We start from the raw sequence: 13,809 nt of genomic DNA, 5'->3' as shown, positions 1-13,809 counted from the left end.
CTGATCAGAGAACAGGTTTAATGAAGTTAGATCAGTCTCTGCTCCACTAGTTGGGCTGATCAGAGAACAGGTTTAATGAAGTTAGATCAGTCTCTGCTCCACTAGTTGAGCTGATCAGAGAACAGGTTTAATGAAGTTAGATCAGTCTCTGCTCCACTAGTTGAGCTGATCAGAGAACAGGTTTAATGAAGTTAGATCAGTCTCTGCTCCACTAGTTGAGCTGATCAGAGAACAGGTTTAATGAAGTTAGATCAGTCTCTGCTCCACTAGTTGAGCTGATCAGAGAACAGGTTTAATGAAGTTAGATCAGTCTCTGCTCCACTAGTTGAGCTGATCAGAGAACAGGTTTAATCAAACACGAAACACAGCCCTTATTTTAAGTGTTTCTAAAATCCCATATGGGGAAAAATGAATGGTGGAAAAATGATTGGAACCATTTCCCTGTTTGACCGCTAGGTTTTATGGGTATTATGGCACCTCCACTGTGCAATGCTGTTTTGCTCGCTTGTTTCAGCAGAAAGGAAGAGGCAAAAACGAGAAGGCTCACTTGCCAAAACCTGTCCTGAATAAGCCCAATGCGTTTCTATGGGCATAATATGCATTACTGAGCTTGTCGTCTCCATACACGTTTTAGGGACAACGACTCACATTGTTATGGTGGAGACATGAGCATCTTGTCGTTATATACAGATCTCTGGTTTCAGCCTCTTGTGAATTAGAAAGGAAAGTTGGCGGTGCACAGTTCAGATGCTTTGTCACGCCCTGATCTGTTTCACCTGTCTTTGTGATTGTCTCCACCCACCTCCAAGTGTCACCTGTTTTCCCCATTTAGTCCCTGGGTATTTATAACTGTGTTCTCTGTCTGTCAGGTCGTCTTCTCTTATCAAGTCAACCAGCGTGGTTTTGCCGTGCGCCTGCCTTTCCCACTCTTCTCTGTTTTACTAGTCCTCCCAGTTTTGACCCTTGCCTGCCTTGACTCTGAACCTGCCTGCCTGACCAGTCTGCCTGCCCTGACCTCGAGCACGCCTGCCACTCTGTACCTCCTGGACTCTGACCTTGTTTATGATCCTTTGTCTGTCCATGACCATTCTCTTGCCTGCCCCTTGGAATATAATAAATATCAGAGACTCGAACCATCTGGCTCCCGTGTCTGCATCTGGGTCTCGCCCTGTGCCCTTCCCCTAAAATAAATTGACATTTTGCCAAAATTACATAATTACTCCTAAGTAAAATTATTCAAGATCCTTAAATAGCTGTGGATTGTTTCAAACCACAAATGTATAGGCCTATGCTATTGGGGAAAGCCAGCAGTTTGGGCGGCACGTGTTGAAACAGGCCTAGCTGTTTACTGGGGCCCCATCCTGTTCAGCCTCTACAGTAATGATCTGCCTTCTGTCTGTACTGGGTCCAAAGTACACATGCAGATTATACAGTGATATGTGCATGCAAAGAGAAACAACAAGCTGCACAAGAACTCACAGCAGAAATCGTCCCATGTTACAAAGTGGCTCAGTGACTCATGTTTGCGTCTCCTATAATGTTCTACACATACGTCATTGTTTGATTACAGAGGCAGCAAAACTGTACTTCAACGCTGTGATAATGCTATGGCCCCCCTCCCTTAACATACTGCTTGACTAGTTGGGCCCAAGCTTGCTGTACAACATTGCAACTCATTCAGTCTGTCCATAAACAAACTATCTTGTGAAATACATGTACCCATGTCGTGTTTTCAAGTTCGTAAATGGCAATAGAATAAACTTTTCGCTCAACTGCGTTACCCACTCCAGTCAATAGAGGGTGATGTGCGTCTTGCAGGCGAAGCTGCTGATGTGACGTATAATCTAGTGGACGGGACGCTTCTTCAACAACACAGCTAGTCAAGCCTCTTCGGTAGCTTGCTAGCCAACATACCCGAAACATTACAGCTCTTTAGACACTTTTATATGTATATTAGCCTCTGTGTTTTAAGCAAACTTATGTTTTATAGCTAGTTGCCGCATTTAATTTCATTTTACGTTGTTAGTAGTCAGCTAGCTGGTTTGCTAAATTAGTTCAGCACTAATGCTAACTAGCTAGCTAACATCCCGAACATGAACTCACTAAGCTACTCCCTCCCTGCTAAAGAAGAGGTCTGCTGGACGGAGAAAGAAACTCTCATGAAAGAGGAAGAGGTCACAGTGAAAGAGGAAGAGAAAGAAGTTACGGTGAAAAAAGAGGAAGAAGACTTCAGAGTGAAAGAAGAAGATTTTATTGCGAAAGAAGAAAAGGAAGAGGAAGTGTTTGGATCGAAGGAGGAAGGCGAGATTACTGTCACATTGGAGGAGGAGACTGGAGATCTGATTAAATCCAGTGAGTATTGTGCGGTTTTTAAGGTGCATTCTACTGTAGTTCTACACTTGAAAATGTTGGTCTGTACTGTAGGAATCTTTAAAGCTACAAAGCACCAACAGCACGTTAGTAATGGATCAAATGCTTCCCATATCTCGTCATGCAGTGCTTCGTTCAGTTTAAATACTCGACATCCCATAGACTCAATAAATCCCAAATATAATTAACTTTTTTTTGCTGTTTTAAAATATCTCGAAATTAATTTGCCCTTTGGGTCACATTGGGGCGGCAGGGTAGCCTAGTGGTTAGAGCGTTGGACTAGTAACCGAAAGGTTGCAAGTTCGAATCCCCGAGCTGACAAGGTACAAATCTGTCGTTCTGCCCCTGAACAGGCAGTTAACCCACTGTTCCTAGGCCGTCATTGAAAATAAGAATTTGTTCTTAACTGACTTGCCTGGTTAAATAAAGGTTAAAAAAAACATCCAATTGATAAAACTGGAGGTTTTACGAATGTTATGTACAGCAGCTTTGTTTACAAATTGTAGGTCAGATTTCTCAAGGCAATTATGACGCAAAGGCCTATTGATCGTTCCTCTTCTTCCGTCAGTTGGCATCCAACGCTACGTTCTATCCTTCTGCTCCATCCACGACTACAGCAATACATAGGCCTAACTACATCCCTCTCGTTGCAAACAAGACTCATTATAAATGAGAGTTGAGTGATGCAAAAAAAAGCTGAGAAATCTTTTCTTCTTCCGTCAGTTGGCATCCAACGCTATGGTGCGTTACTGCCACCTACTGTACTGGAGTGTTGGCCAAAGATAGGGAGAAACTAAATCTACCTGCCAGTTCTTAGGTCCCTGTGCCTAAGAGCACAAAGGCAACCTGCCTAAATGACTACAGACCCGTAGCACTCACGTCCGTAGCCATGAAGTGCTTTGAAAGGCTGGTAATGGCTCACAGTAACACCATTATCCAAGAAACCCAAGACCCACTCCAATTTGCATACCCGCCCAAACAGATCCACAGATGCTGCAATCTCTAATTGCACTCCACACTGCCCTTTCCCACCTGGACAAAAGGAACACCTATGTGAGAATGCTATTAATTGACTACAGTTCAACACCATAGTACCCTCAAAGCTCATCACTAAACTAAGTATCCTGGGACTAAACACCCCCCTCTGCAAATGGATCCTGGACTTCCTGACAGGCCGCCCCCAGGTGGTGAGGGTAGGTAGCAACACATCTGCCACGCTGATCCTCAACAGTGGAGCTCCCCAGGGGTGCGTGCTCAGTCCCCTCCTGTACTCCCTGTTCACCCACGACTGCATGGCCTGGCACGACTCCAACACCATCATTAAGTTTGCTGACGACACAACAGTAGTAGGCCTGATCACCGACAACGACGAGACAGCCTATAGGGAGGAGGTCAGAGACCTGGCTGGGTGGTGCCAGAATAACAACCTATCCCTCAATGTAACCAAGACTAAGGAAATGATTGTGGACTACAGGAAAAGGAGCACCGAGCACGTCCCCATTCTCATCGACGGGGCTGTAGTGGAGCAGGTTGAGAGCTTCAAATTTCTTGGTGTCCACATCACTAACAAACTAGAATGGTCCAAACACACCAAGACAGTCGTGAAGAGGGCACGACAAAGCCTATTCCCCCTCAGGAAACTAAAAAGGTTTGGCATGGGTCCTGAGATCCTCAAAAGGTTCTACAGCTGTAACATCGAGAGCATTTTGAGATCAATGTGAGGGGTTTTCTCCTGTAGTAGGGGAATGGGGCCTCGCGGGAAAATGTTGTCCGGGGTTGCAACACTAATAAAGGGGTTCAGTGCTTAGCGAAGGATAAATTGTTTGTAAGACTTTGGCAACTGTGTATTTACAGGCCTGGTCAACTGTGTATTTACAGGCCTGGTCAACTGTGTATTTACAGGCCTGGTCAACTGTGTATTTACAGGCCTGGTCAACTGTGTATTTACAGGCCTGGTCAACTGTGTATTTACAGGCCTGGTCAACTGTGTATTTACAGGCCTGGTCAACTTGGTACTGAAGTTATCGGAGGTCACTGTCAGATAAACTTCTTGATTCTATGTTTAGCGGAGATCTTCTCTGAATAAAGTGAGGCGGAAGGGATTTCTTAGCAAATTGCGAGAAGACAATATATCTGCTCATAGATTATATACACGTATAAACTACATATTGACACATTCAGCCCGAAGCATGAAGTCTAAAACATACTTACTAGTCGCCAAAGTTCCGGAGCATGTCTCTAAGATGTTTTTGGAAAACCTGGCCCTGGTCTATTCTCAGATGTTTTTTTATAAACACACTTATCTTTTTATCTCAAAAACACTACTGTCATGTATGAGAGATCCAATTTCCATGATATTGGGGTCCTGTTGTGTCTGGTGAAAACCAATCACTGCATTCCACAGCAAGAACCTCATAGCAACGCTCTTGGTGGTGGAGAGTATCCTCGTTTTCCTCTGCAGTATGTAGCTCGTCCTGTAGGACGGCGCTGGTGTCCGCCACTTGACTAGCTTTCATTTGGTAATAATCCATGATCGTTAGAAGCCCCTGCCACATACGCCTCGTGTCTGACCCTCTGAATAACTCTGTCTTCAACATCTCAAATGGCGAGACTGACTACTATCACATGGACAGACTGACTACTGTCACATGGACAGACTGACTACTATCACTACTACCACATGGACAGACTGACTACTACCACATGGACAGACTTCAATAGTGTGTTTGTGTGGGGAGCAGGCTGTTTATTTAGTCAGGCTGTTTATTTAGTCAGGCAATGCCCACATTATTCTGACATATTTTAGAATGTTAATTATGTGAACGTCAATGTATAATACCATTGGGTGGTTCTATTATGGGACACAGGCCAGATCATTATAAATTGAGGGAAAATGTGGTTACTATCACTGGATGCACTAACTGAGGGAAACTGTATTTACTATCACTGTTGTGGTTGTCTCACCTAGCTACCTTAAGATGGATGCACTAACAAGTTGCTCTGGATAGTGACCATACTATTCCCTTAAAGCCACACAGTGTAAAAATACATGGGTCATGTGAACAATGGAGCACATGCATCACAAGCTAAGAGAGAATGGAGCACATGGATCACATGCTAAGAACACTTGACTGTAAGTCTCTCTGGATAAGAGTCTGACTAAATGACTAATATATAAATATATGTGGAGATTTCATTCAGGTCTCCCTGTTTTAACCACTGTTTATCTTTAGCAGAAGAGCGACCCGACTCAGAGGAACCAGAGACGTCTGAACCAGTGAGACGACACCACTGTTCCCAGTGTGGAAAGAGTTTTACCCATTTAGGGAGTCTTAAAAACCACAAGAGAACACATGCAGAGAAGAAGTCTTACAACTGCTCTCAGTGTGGAAAGAGTTTTAGCTGGTCTGGGCAACTGAAAGAACACGAGAGAATACACACAGGAGTGAAGCCTTACCACTGCTCCCAGTGTGGAAAGAGGTTTTTCAAGTCATCACATCTGAACGAGCATAAGAGAATACACACAGGAGAAAAAACATTCCAATGCTCTCAGTGTGGAAGGGCATTTTCCCGATCAGGGGACCTGAAATCACATGAAAGAATACACACAGGGGAAAAGCCTTATCACTGCTCTCAATGCGGAAAGAGTTTTACCCGTTTAGGGAACCAAAAAATGCATGAGCGAATACACACAGGAGTGAAGCCTTACAACTGCTCACAGTGTGAAAAGAGTTTTGCGAAGTTAGGGAACCTTAAAATACATAAAAGAATACACACAGGGGAAAAACCATTCCAATGCTCTCAGTGTGGAAAGACATTTTCACGATCAGGGGACCTGAAATCACATGAAAGAATACACACAGGGGAAAAGCCTTATCACTGTTCCCATTGTAAAAGTAGTTTTAGCTGGTCAGGGCAACTGAAAGAGCATGAGAGAACACACACAGGAGTGAAGCCTTACCACTGCTCCCAGTGTGGAAAGAGTTTTAGAAGGTTGGGGTCCCTTAAATCACATAAGCTGTATACACACACAGGAGAAAATCCATGTAACTTCTCCCAGTGTGAAAATACCTATTTATCATCAGGGGACATGAAAAAGCCTGAGAGAAAACACTCTGTAGAGAAGCCTTTCCAGTGCTCTCAGTGTGGTAAGGGATTTTTCCAGTCATCGCATCTGAAAGTGCATAAGAGAATACACACAAGAGAGAAGCCATTCCAATGCTTGCAGTGTGGAAAGAGTTATACCCGGCTAGGGAACTTGAAAACGCATGAGATGACACACACAGGAGAGAAGCCGTTCCAATGCCGTCAGTGTGGAAAGCGTTTTACCTGGTTAGGGAACCTGAAAATGCATAAGGTGACACACAAAGTTGGCTAGCCTCACCTCTTTTCCCAGTGTGAAAAGGGTTTTGTTCATTTAAAGGACTTGAAAGAGCATGAGAAAGTACAAACACGGGAGGAGAAGACATACCACTGCTCCTCATTGCCCAAATACACTTTCAGGGGACCTGAAATCACATGGGAGAAAAGAGAGGCTGTGTTCTGACTGTTTTTGACTGTTTTTGGATGTTGACATGAAATTTAATTGTATATATAAAATCATACTCAAAATTAGGTCTACATTTGTTTTTCTATTTTAACCTCCAAATATCTCAAATCGGATTTAATCAAATGAAATGTGTATTTCGCTTTGATTATAGACATTGATTGTTTGAATGGATACAAATGTGGATATTTAATTTGATGATTTGGATATTTCAAATTGTAAATTAACAAGTAGATTAATATAATTCAGATTCCTTTATTCTAACCTTGAAACCTCTTTAAATTTAGTTGTTGTGTTTCGTTGACTTAATTTGTGTACTAGTCATCAAGGAATATGAAAATGTTGTTCTGATGATAACGTTGGACATTAAAAACATTCAATACCTCCATGAATGTTCCCATCAGTATTATTCCACTATGTCAGAATAACACAGGTGCTGATTCTAAAAAGGACTTGATTAATGCAACAGTTTTTTCTGAATAGTGTAGGCTGTTAGTCTGATGGTAGTGTGGTGCTGGGGAGTAGTTGTCTGGAAGTTATAGCAGATGTATGAAGGTGCAGTAACTCTGGAGAACCTTAAAGGTGAGCAGCACAATCTGACATTTGATACTAAACAGGAAGTCAATAGAGGTGAGCAAACAGGAAGCGTCCTAAACAGGAAGTCATTAGAGGTTGAGTAAAACTGTTAGCCAATAGAGGTGAGCAAACAGGAAGCGTCCTAAACAGGAAGCCAATAGAGGTTTTATAAAACAGGGGTGATGTTTTTTTTCTGGTTTATGGTCTGGAAAGAAGCCTTACTGGGATTCCTGTCAGCAGTAGTGAAGAACAGCCTGATTGGAGCGATGTTACGCGACCTGATTGGAGCGATGTTACGCGACCTGATTGGAGCGATGTTACGCGACCTGATTGGAGCGATGTTACGCGACCTGATTGGAGCGATGTTACTTGACCTTATTGGAGCGATGTTACGCGACCTTATTGGAGCGATGTTACGCGACCTGATTGGAGCGATGTTACATGACCTGATTGGAGCGATGTTACACGACCTGATTGGAGCGATGTTTCACGACCTGATTGGAGCGATGTTACACGAGTGGGGAAAAATACACTTTGTTCATGTTCCTTCAAATGAGAAAGTGCTCATCTTGTTCTGTGCACATTTAGAGCCAATAAAGCAGAAGGTCTGGTTTTCTGCAATTAAGTTTAACTGCGTCCGTCTTTTGATTGCATCTAGACAATTTGTCAGTCTGGTTCTCAGTGTCCTCATCCAGACTGTCTGTCAGTCTGGTTCTCAGTGTCCTCATCCAGACAGTCTGTCAGTCTGGTTCTCAGTGTCCTCATCCAGACAGTCTGTTTGGTTCTTGAAGTCTCAGTGTCCTCATCTAGACAGTCTGTCAGTTTGGTTCTCAGTGTCCTCATCTAGACAGTCTGTCAGTCTGGTTCGCAGTGTCCTCATCCAGACAGTCTGTCAGTCTGGTTCTCAGTATCCTCATCCAGACAGTCTGTCAGTCTGGTTCTCAGTGTCCTCATCTAGACAGTCTGTCAGTCTGGTTCTCAGTGTCCTCATCTAGACAGTCTGTCAGTCTGGTTCTCAGTGTCCTCATCTAGACAGTCTGTCAGTCTGGGTCTCAGTGTCCTCATCTAGACAGTCTGTCAGTCTGGTTCTCAGTGTCCTCATCTAGACAGTCTGTCAGTCTGGTTCTCAGTGTCCTCATCTAGACAGTCTGTCAGTCTGGCTCTCAGTGTCCTCATCTAGACAGTCTGTCAGTCTGGTTCTCAGTGTCCTCATCTAGACAGTCTGTTTGGTTATTGAAGTCTCAGTGTCCTCATCTAGACAGTCTGTCAGTCTGGTTCTCAGTGTCCTCATCTAGACAGTCTGTCAGTCTGGTTCTCAGTGTCCTCATCTAGACAGTCTGTCAGTCTGGTTCTCAGTGTCCTCATCTAGACAGTCTGTCAGTCTGGTTCTCAGTGTCCTCATCTAGACAGTCTGTCAGTCTGGTTCTCAGTGTCCTCAACTAGACAGTCTGTCAGTCTGGTTCTCAGTGTCCTCATCTAGACAGTCTGTTTGGTTATTGAAGTCTCAGTGTCCTCATCTAGACAGTCTGTCAGTCTGGTTCTCAGTGTCCTCATCCAGACAGTCTGTTTGGTTCTTGAAGTCTCAGTATCCTCATCTAGACAGTCTTTCAGTTTGGTTCTCAGTGTCCTCATCTAGACAGTCTGTCAGTTTGATTCTTGAAGTCTGTGTCCTCATCCAGACAGTTTGTCAGTTTGGTTCTTGAAGTCTCAGTGTCCTCATCCAGACAGTCTGTCAGTCTGGTTCTCAGTGTCCTCATCCAGACAGTCTGTTTGGTTCTTGAAGTCTCAGTGTCCTCATCTAGACAGTCTGTCAGTTTGGGTCTCAGTGTCCTCATCTAGACAGTCAGTTTGGTTGAAGTCTTGAAGTCTGTGTCCTCATCCAGACAGTCTGTCAGTTTGGTTCTTGAAGTCTCAGTGTCCTCATCCAGACAGTCTGTCAGTTTGGTTCTCAGTGTCCTCATCTAGACAGTCTGTCAGTTTGGTTCTCAGTGTCCTCATCCAGACAGTCTGTCAGTTTGGTTCTCAGTGTCCTCATCTAGACAGTCTGTCAGTTTGGTTCTTGAAGTCTCAGTGTCCTCATCCAGACAGTCTGTCAGTTTGGTTCTTGAAGTCTGTGTCCTCATCCAGACAGTTTGTCAGTTTGGTTCTCAGTGTCCTCATCTAGACAGTCTGTCAGTTTGGTTCTTGAAGTCTGTGTCCTCATCCAGACAGTCTGTCAGTTTGGTTCTTGAAGTCTCAGTGTCCTCATCCAGACAGTCTGTCAGTTTGGTTCTTGAAGTCTCAGTGTCCTCATCCAGACAGTCTGTCAGTTTGGTTCTCAGTGTCCTCATCTAGACAGTCTGTCAGTTTGGTTCTCAGTGTCCTCATCCAGACAGTCTGTCAGTTTGGTTCTCAGTGTCCTCATCTAGACAGTCTGTCAGTTTGGTTCTTGAAGTCTCAGTGTCCTCATCCAGACAGTCTGTCAGTTTGGTTCTTGAAGTCTCAGTGTCCTCATCCAGACAGTTTGTCAGTTTGGTTCTCAGTGTCCTCATCTAGACAGTCTGTCAGTTTGGTTCTTGAAGTCTGTGTCCTCATCCAGACAGTCTGTCAGTTTGGTTCTTGAAGTCTCAGTGTCCTCATCCAGACAGTCTGTCAGTTTGGTTCTTGAAGTCTCAGTGTCCTCATCCAGACAGTCTGTCAGTTTGGTTCTTGAAGTCTCAGTGTCCTTATCCAGACAGTTTGTCAGTTTGGTTCTCAGTGTCCTCATCCAGACAGTCTGTCAGTTTGGTTCTCAGTGTCCTCATCTAGACCGTCTGTCAGTTTGGTTCTTGAAGTCTCAGTGTCCTCATCCAGACAGTCTGTCAGTTTGGTTCTTGAAGTGTCAGTGTCCTCATCTAGACAGTCTTTCAGTTTGCTTCTCAGTGTCCTCATCTAGACAGTCTGTCAGTTTGGTTCTTGAAGTCTCAGTGTCCTCATCTAGACAGTCTGTCAGTTTGGTTCTTGAAGTCTCAGTGTCCTCATCTAGACAGTCTGTCAGTTTGGTTCTTGAAGTCTCAGTGTCCTCCTCCAGACACTCTGTCAGTCTGGTTCTCAGTGTCCTCATCCAGACAGTCTGTCAGTTTGGTTCTTGAAGTCTCAGTGTCCTCCTCTAGACAGTCTGTCAGTTTGGTTCTTGAAGTCTCAGTGTCCTCATCCAGACAGTCTGTCAGTTTGGTTCTTGAAGTCTCAGTGTCCTCATCCAGACAGTTTGTCAGTTTGGTTCTCAGTGTCCTCATCTAGACAGTCTGTCAGTTTGGTTCTTGAAGTCTGTGTCCTCATCCAGACAGTCTGTCAGTTTGGTTCTTGAAGTCTCAGTGTCCTCATCCAGACAGTCTGTCAGTTTGGTTCTTGAAGTCTCAGTGTCCTCATCCAGACAGTCTGTCAGTTTGGTTCTCAGTGTCCTCATCTAGACAGTCTGTCAGTTTGGTTCTCAGTGTCCTCATCCAGACAGTCTGTCAGTTTGGTTCTCAGTGTCCTCATCTAGACAGTCTGTCAGTTTGGTTCTTGAAGTCTCAGTGTCCTCATCCAGACAGTCTGTCAGTTTGGTTCTTGAAGTCTCAGTGTCCTCATCCAGACAGTCTGTCAGTTTGGTTCTTGAAGTGTCAGTGTCCTCATCTAGACAGTCTGTCAGTTTGGTTCTCAGTGTCCTCATCTAGACAGTCTGTCAGTTTGGTTCTTGAAGTCTCAGTGTCCTCATCTAGACAGTCTGTCAGTTTGGTTCTTGAAGTCTCAGTGTCCTCATCTAGACAGTCTGTCAGTTTGGTTCTTGAAGTCTCAGTGTCCTCCTCCAGACACTCTGTCAGTCTGGTTCTCAGTGTCCTCATCCAGACAGTCTGTCAGTTTGGTTCTTGAAGTCTCAGTGTCCTCATCCAGACAGTCTGTCAGTTTGGTTCTTGAAGTCTCAGTGTCCTCATCCAGACAGTCTGTCAGTTTGGTTCTCAGTGTCCTCATCTAGACAGTCTGTCAGTTTGGTTCTCAGTGTCCTCATCCAGACAGTCTGTCAGTTTGGTTCTCAGTGTCCTCATCTAGACAGTCTGTCAGTTTGGTTCTTGAAGTCTCAGTGTCCTCATCCAGACAGTCTGTCAGTTTGGTTCTTGAAGTCTCAGTGTCCTCATCCAGACAGTTTGTCAGTTTGGTTCTCAGTGTCCTCATCTAGACAGTCTGTCAGTTTGGTTCTTGAAGTCTGTGTCCTCATCCAGACAGTCTGTCAGTTTGGTTCTTGAAGTCTCAGTGTCCTCATCCAGACAGTCTGTCAGTTTGGTTCTCAGTGTCCTCATCTAGACAGTCTGTCAGTTTGGTTCTTGAAGTCTCAGTGTCCTCATCCAGACAGTCTGTCAGTTTGGTTCTTGAAGTCTCAGTGTCCTCATCCAGACAGTTTGTCAGTTTGGTTCTCAGTGTCCTCATCTAGACAGTCTGTCAGTTTGGTTCTTGAAGTCTGTGTCCTCATCCAGACAGTCTGTCAGTTTGGTTCTTGAAGTCTCAGTGTCCTCATCCAGACAGTCTGTCAGTTTGGTTCTTGAAGTCTCAGTGTCCTCATCCAGACAGTCTGTCAGTTTGGTTCTCAGTGTCCTCATCTAGACAGTCTGTCAGTTTGGTTCTCAGTGTCCTCATCCAGACAGTCTGTCAGTTTGGTTCTCAGTGTCCTCATCTAGACCGTCTGTCAGTTTGGTTCTTGAAGTCTCAGTGTCCTCATCTAGACAGTCTGTCAGTTTGGTTCTCAGTGTCCTCATCTAGACAGTCTGTCAGTTTGGTTCTTGAAGTCTCAGTGTCCTCATCTAGACAGTCTGTCAGTTTGGTTCTTGAAGTCTCAGTGTCCTCCTCCAGACACTCTGTCAGTCTGGTTCTCAGTGTCCTCATCCAGACAGTTTGTCAGTTTGGTTCTTGAAGTCTCAGTGTCCTCCTCTAGACAGTCTGTCAGTTTGGTTCTTGAAGTCTCAGTGTCCTCATCCAGACAGTCTGTCAGTTTGGTTCTTGAAGTCTCAGTGTCCTCATCCAGACAGTTTGTCAGTTTGGTTCTCAGTGTCCTCATCTAGACAGTCTGTCAGTTTGGTTCTTGAAGTCTGTGTCCTCATCCAGACAGTCTGTCAGTTTGGTTCTTGAAGTCTCAGTGTCCTCATCCAGACAGTCTGTCAGTTTGGTTCTTGAAGTCTCAGTGTCCTCATCCAGACAGTCTGTCAGTTTGGTTCTCAGTGTCCTCATCTAGACAGTCTGTCAGTTTGGTTCTCAGTGTCCTCATCTAGACAGTCTGTCAGTTTGGTTCTCAGTGTCCTCATCCAGACAGTCTGTCAGTTTGGTTCTTGAAGTCTCAGTGTCCTCATCCAGACAGTCTGTCAGTTTGGTTCTTGAAGTCTCAGTGTCCTCATCTAGACAGTCTGTCAGTTTGGTTCTTGAAGTCTGTGTCCTCATCCAGACAGTTTGTCAGTTTGGTTCTCAGTGTCCTCATCCAGACAGTCTGTCAGTTTGGTTCTCAGTGTCCTCATCTAGACCGTCTGTCAGTTTGGTTCTTGAAGTCTCAGTGTCCTCATCCAGACAGTCTGTCAGTTTGGTTCTTGAAGTGTCAGTGTCCTCATCTAGACAGTCTGTCAGTTTGGTTCTCAGTGTCCTCATCTAGACAGTCTGTCAGTTTGGTTCTTGAAGTCTCAGTGTCCTCATCTAGACAGTCTGTCAGTTTGGTTCTTGAAGTCTCAGTGTCCTCATCTAGACAGTCTGTCAGTTTGGTTCTTGAAGTCTCAGTGTCCTCCTCCAGACACTCTGTCAGTCTGGTTCTCAGTGTCCTCATCCAGACAGTCTGTCAGTTTGGTTCTTGAAGTCTCAGTGTCCTCATCCAGACAGTCTGTCAGTTTGGTTCTTGAAGTCTCAGTGTCCTCATCCAGACAGTCTGTCAGTTTGGTTCTCAGTGTCCTCATCTAGACAGTCTGTCAGTTTGGTTCTCAGTGTCCTCATCCAGACAGTCTGTCAGTTTGGTTCTCAGTGTCCTCATCTAGACAGTCTGTCAGTTTGGTTCTTGAAGTCTCAGTGTCCTCATCCAGACAGTCTGTCAGTTTGGTTCTTGAAGTCTCAGTGTCCTCATCCAGACAGTTTGTCAGTTTGGTTCTCAGTGTCCTCATCTAGACAGTCTGTCAGTTTGGTTCTTGAAGTCTGTGTCCTCATCCAGACAGTCTGTCAGTTTGGTTCTCAGTGTCCTCATCTAGACAGTCTGTCAGTTTGGTTCTCAGTGTCCTCATCCAGACAGTCTGTCAGTTTGGTTCTCAGTGTCCTCATCTAGACAGTCTGTCAGTTTGGTTCTTGAAGTCTCAGTG

At 44.6% G+C, this 13,809-nt stretch overlaps 1 protein-coding gene across 5 annotated transcripts; it reads left to right on the top strand.

The window, feature by feature from the left end:
• Nucleotides 1-1,146: 1,146 nt before the first annotated feature.
• On the top strand, nucleotides 1,147-7,302 carry LOC116362215 (zinc finger protein 180-like). Of its 5 annotated transcripts, none has more exons than XR_004207731.1 (3): nucleotides 1,147-2,352; nucleotides 5,339-5,503; nucleotides 5,607-7,302. XR_004207731.1 is itself a non-coding variant. In XM_031816545.1 (3 exons), exons 2-3 carry the CDS (start codon nucleotides 5,467-5,469, stop codon nucleotides 6,746-6,748), a joined length of 1,182 nt encoding a protein of 393 aa, XP_031672405.1. In that variant the 5' UTR covers nucleotides 1,155-2,352; nucleotides 5,401-5,466; the 3' UTR covers nucleotides 6,749-7,302. The 5 variants fall into 5 exon arrangements, 4 of the variants coding, with proteins under 4 accessions (XP_031672405.1, XP_031672404.1, XP_031672403.1 ...); XM_031816545.1 differs by having other exon boundaries at nucleotides 1,155-2,352; nucleotides 5,401-5,503; nucleotides 5,604-7,302; XM_031816544.1 differs by having other exon boundaries at nucleotides 1,155-2,352; nucleotides 5,604-7,302.
• Nucleotides 7,303-13,809: the final 6,507 nt, after the last annotated feature.

The sequence above is a fragment of the Oncorhynchus kisutch genome, unplaced genomic scaffold (assembly GCF_002021735.2).
Source record: "Oncorhynchus kisutch isolate 150728-3 unplaced genomic scaffold, Okis_V2 scaffold817, whole genome shotgun sequence".
NCBI classification, from domain to species: domain Eukaryota; kingdom Metazoa; phylum Chordata; class Actinopteri; order Salmoniformes; family Salmonidae; genus Oncorhynchus; species Oncorhynchus kisutch.
The sequence above is the reverse complement of the archived record's forward strand: the minus strand, read 5'-3'. Positions and strand labels throughout refer to the sequence as shown.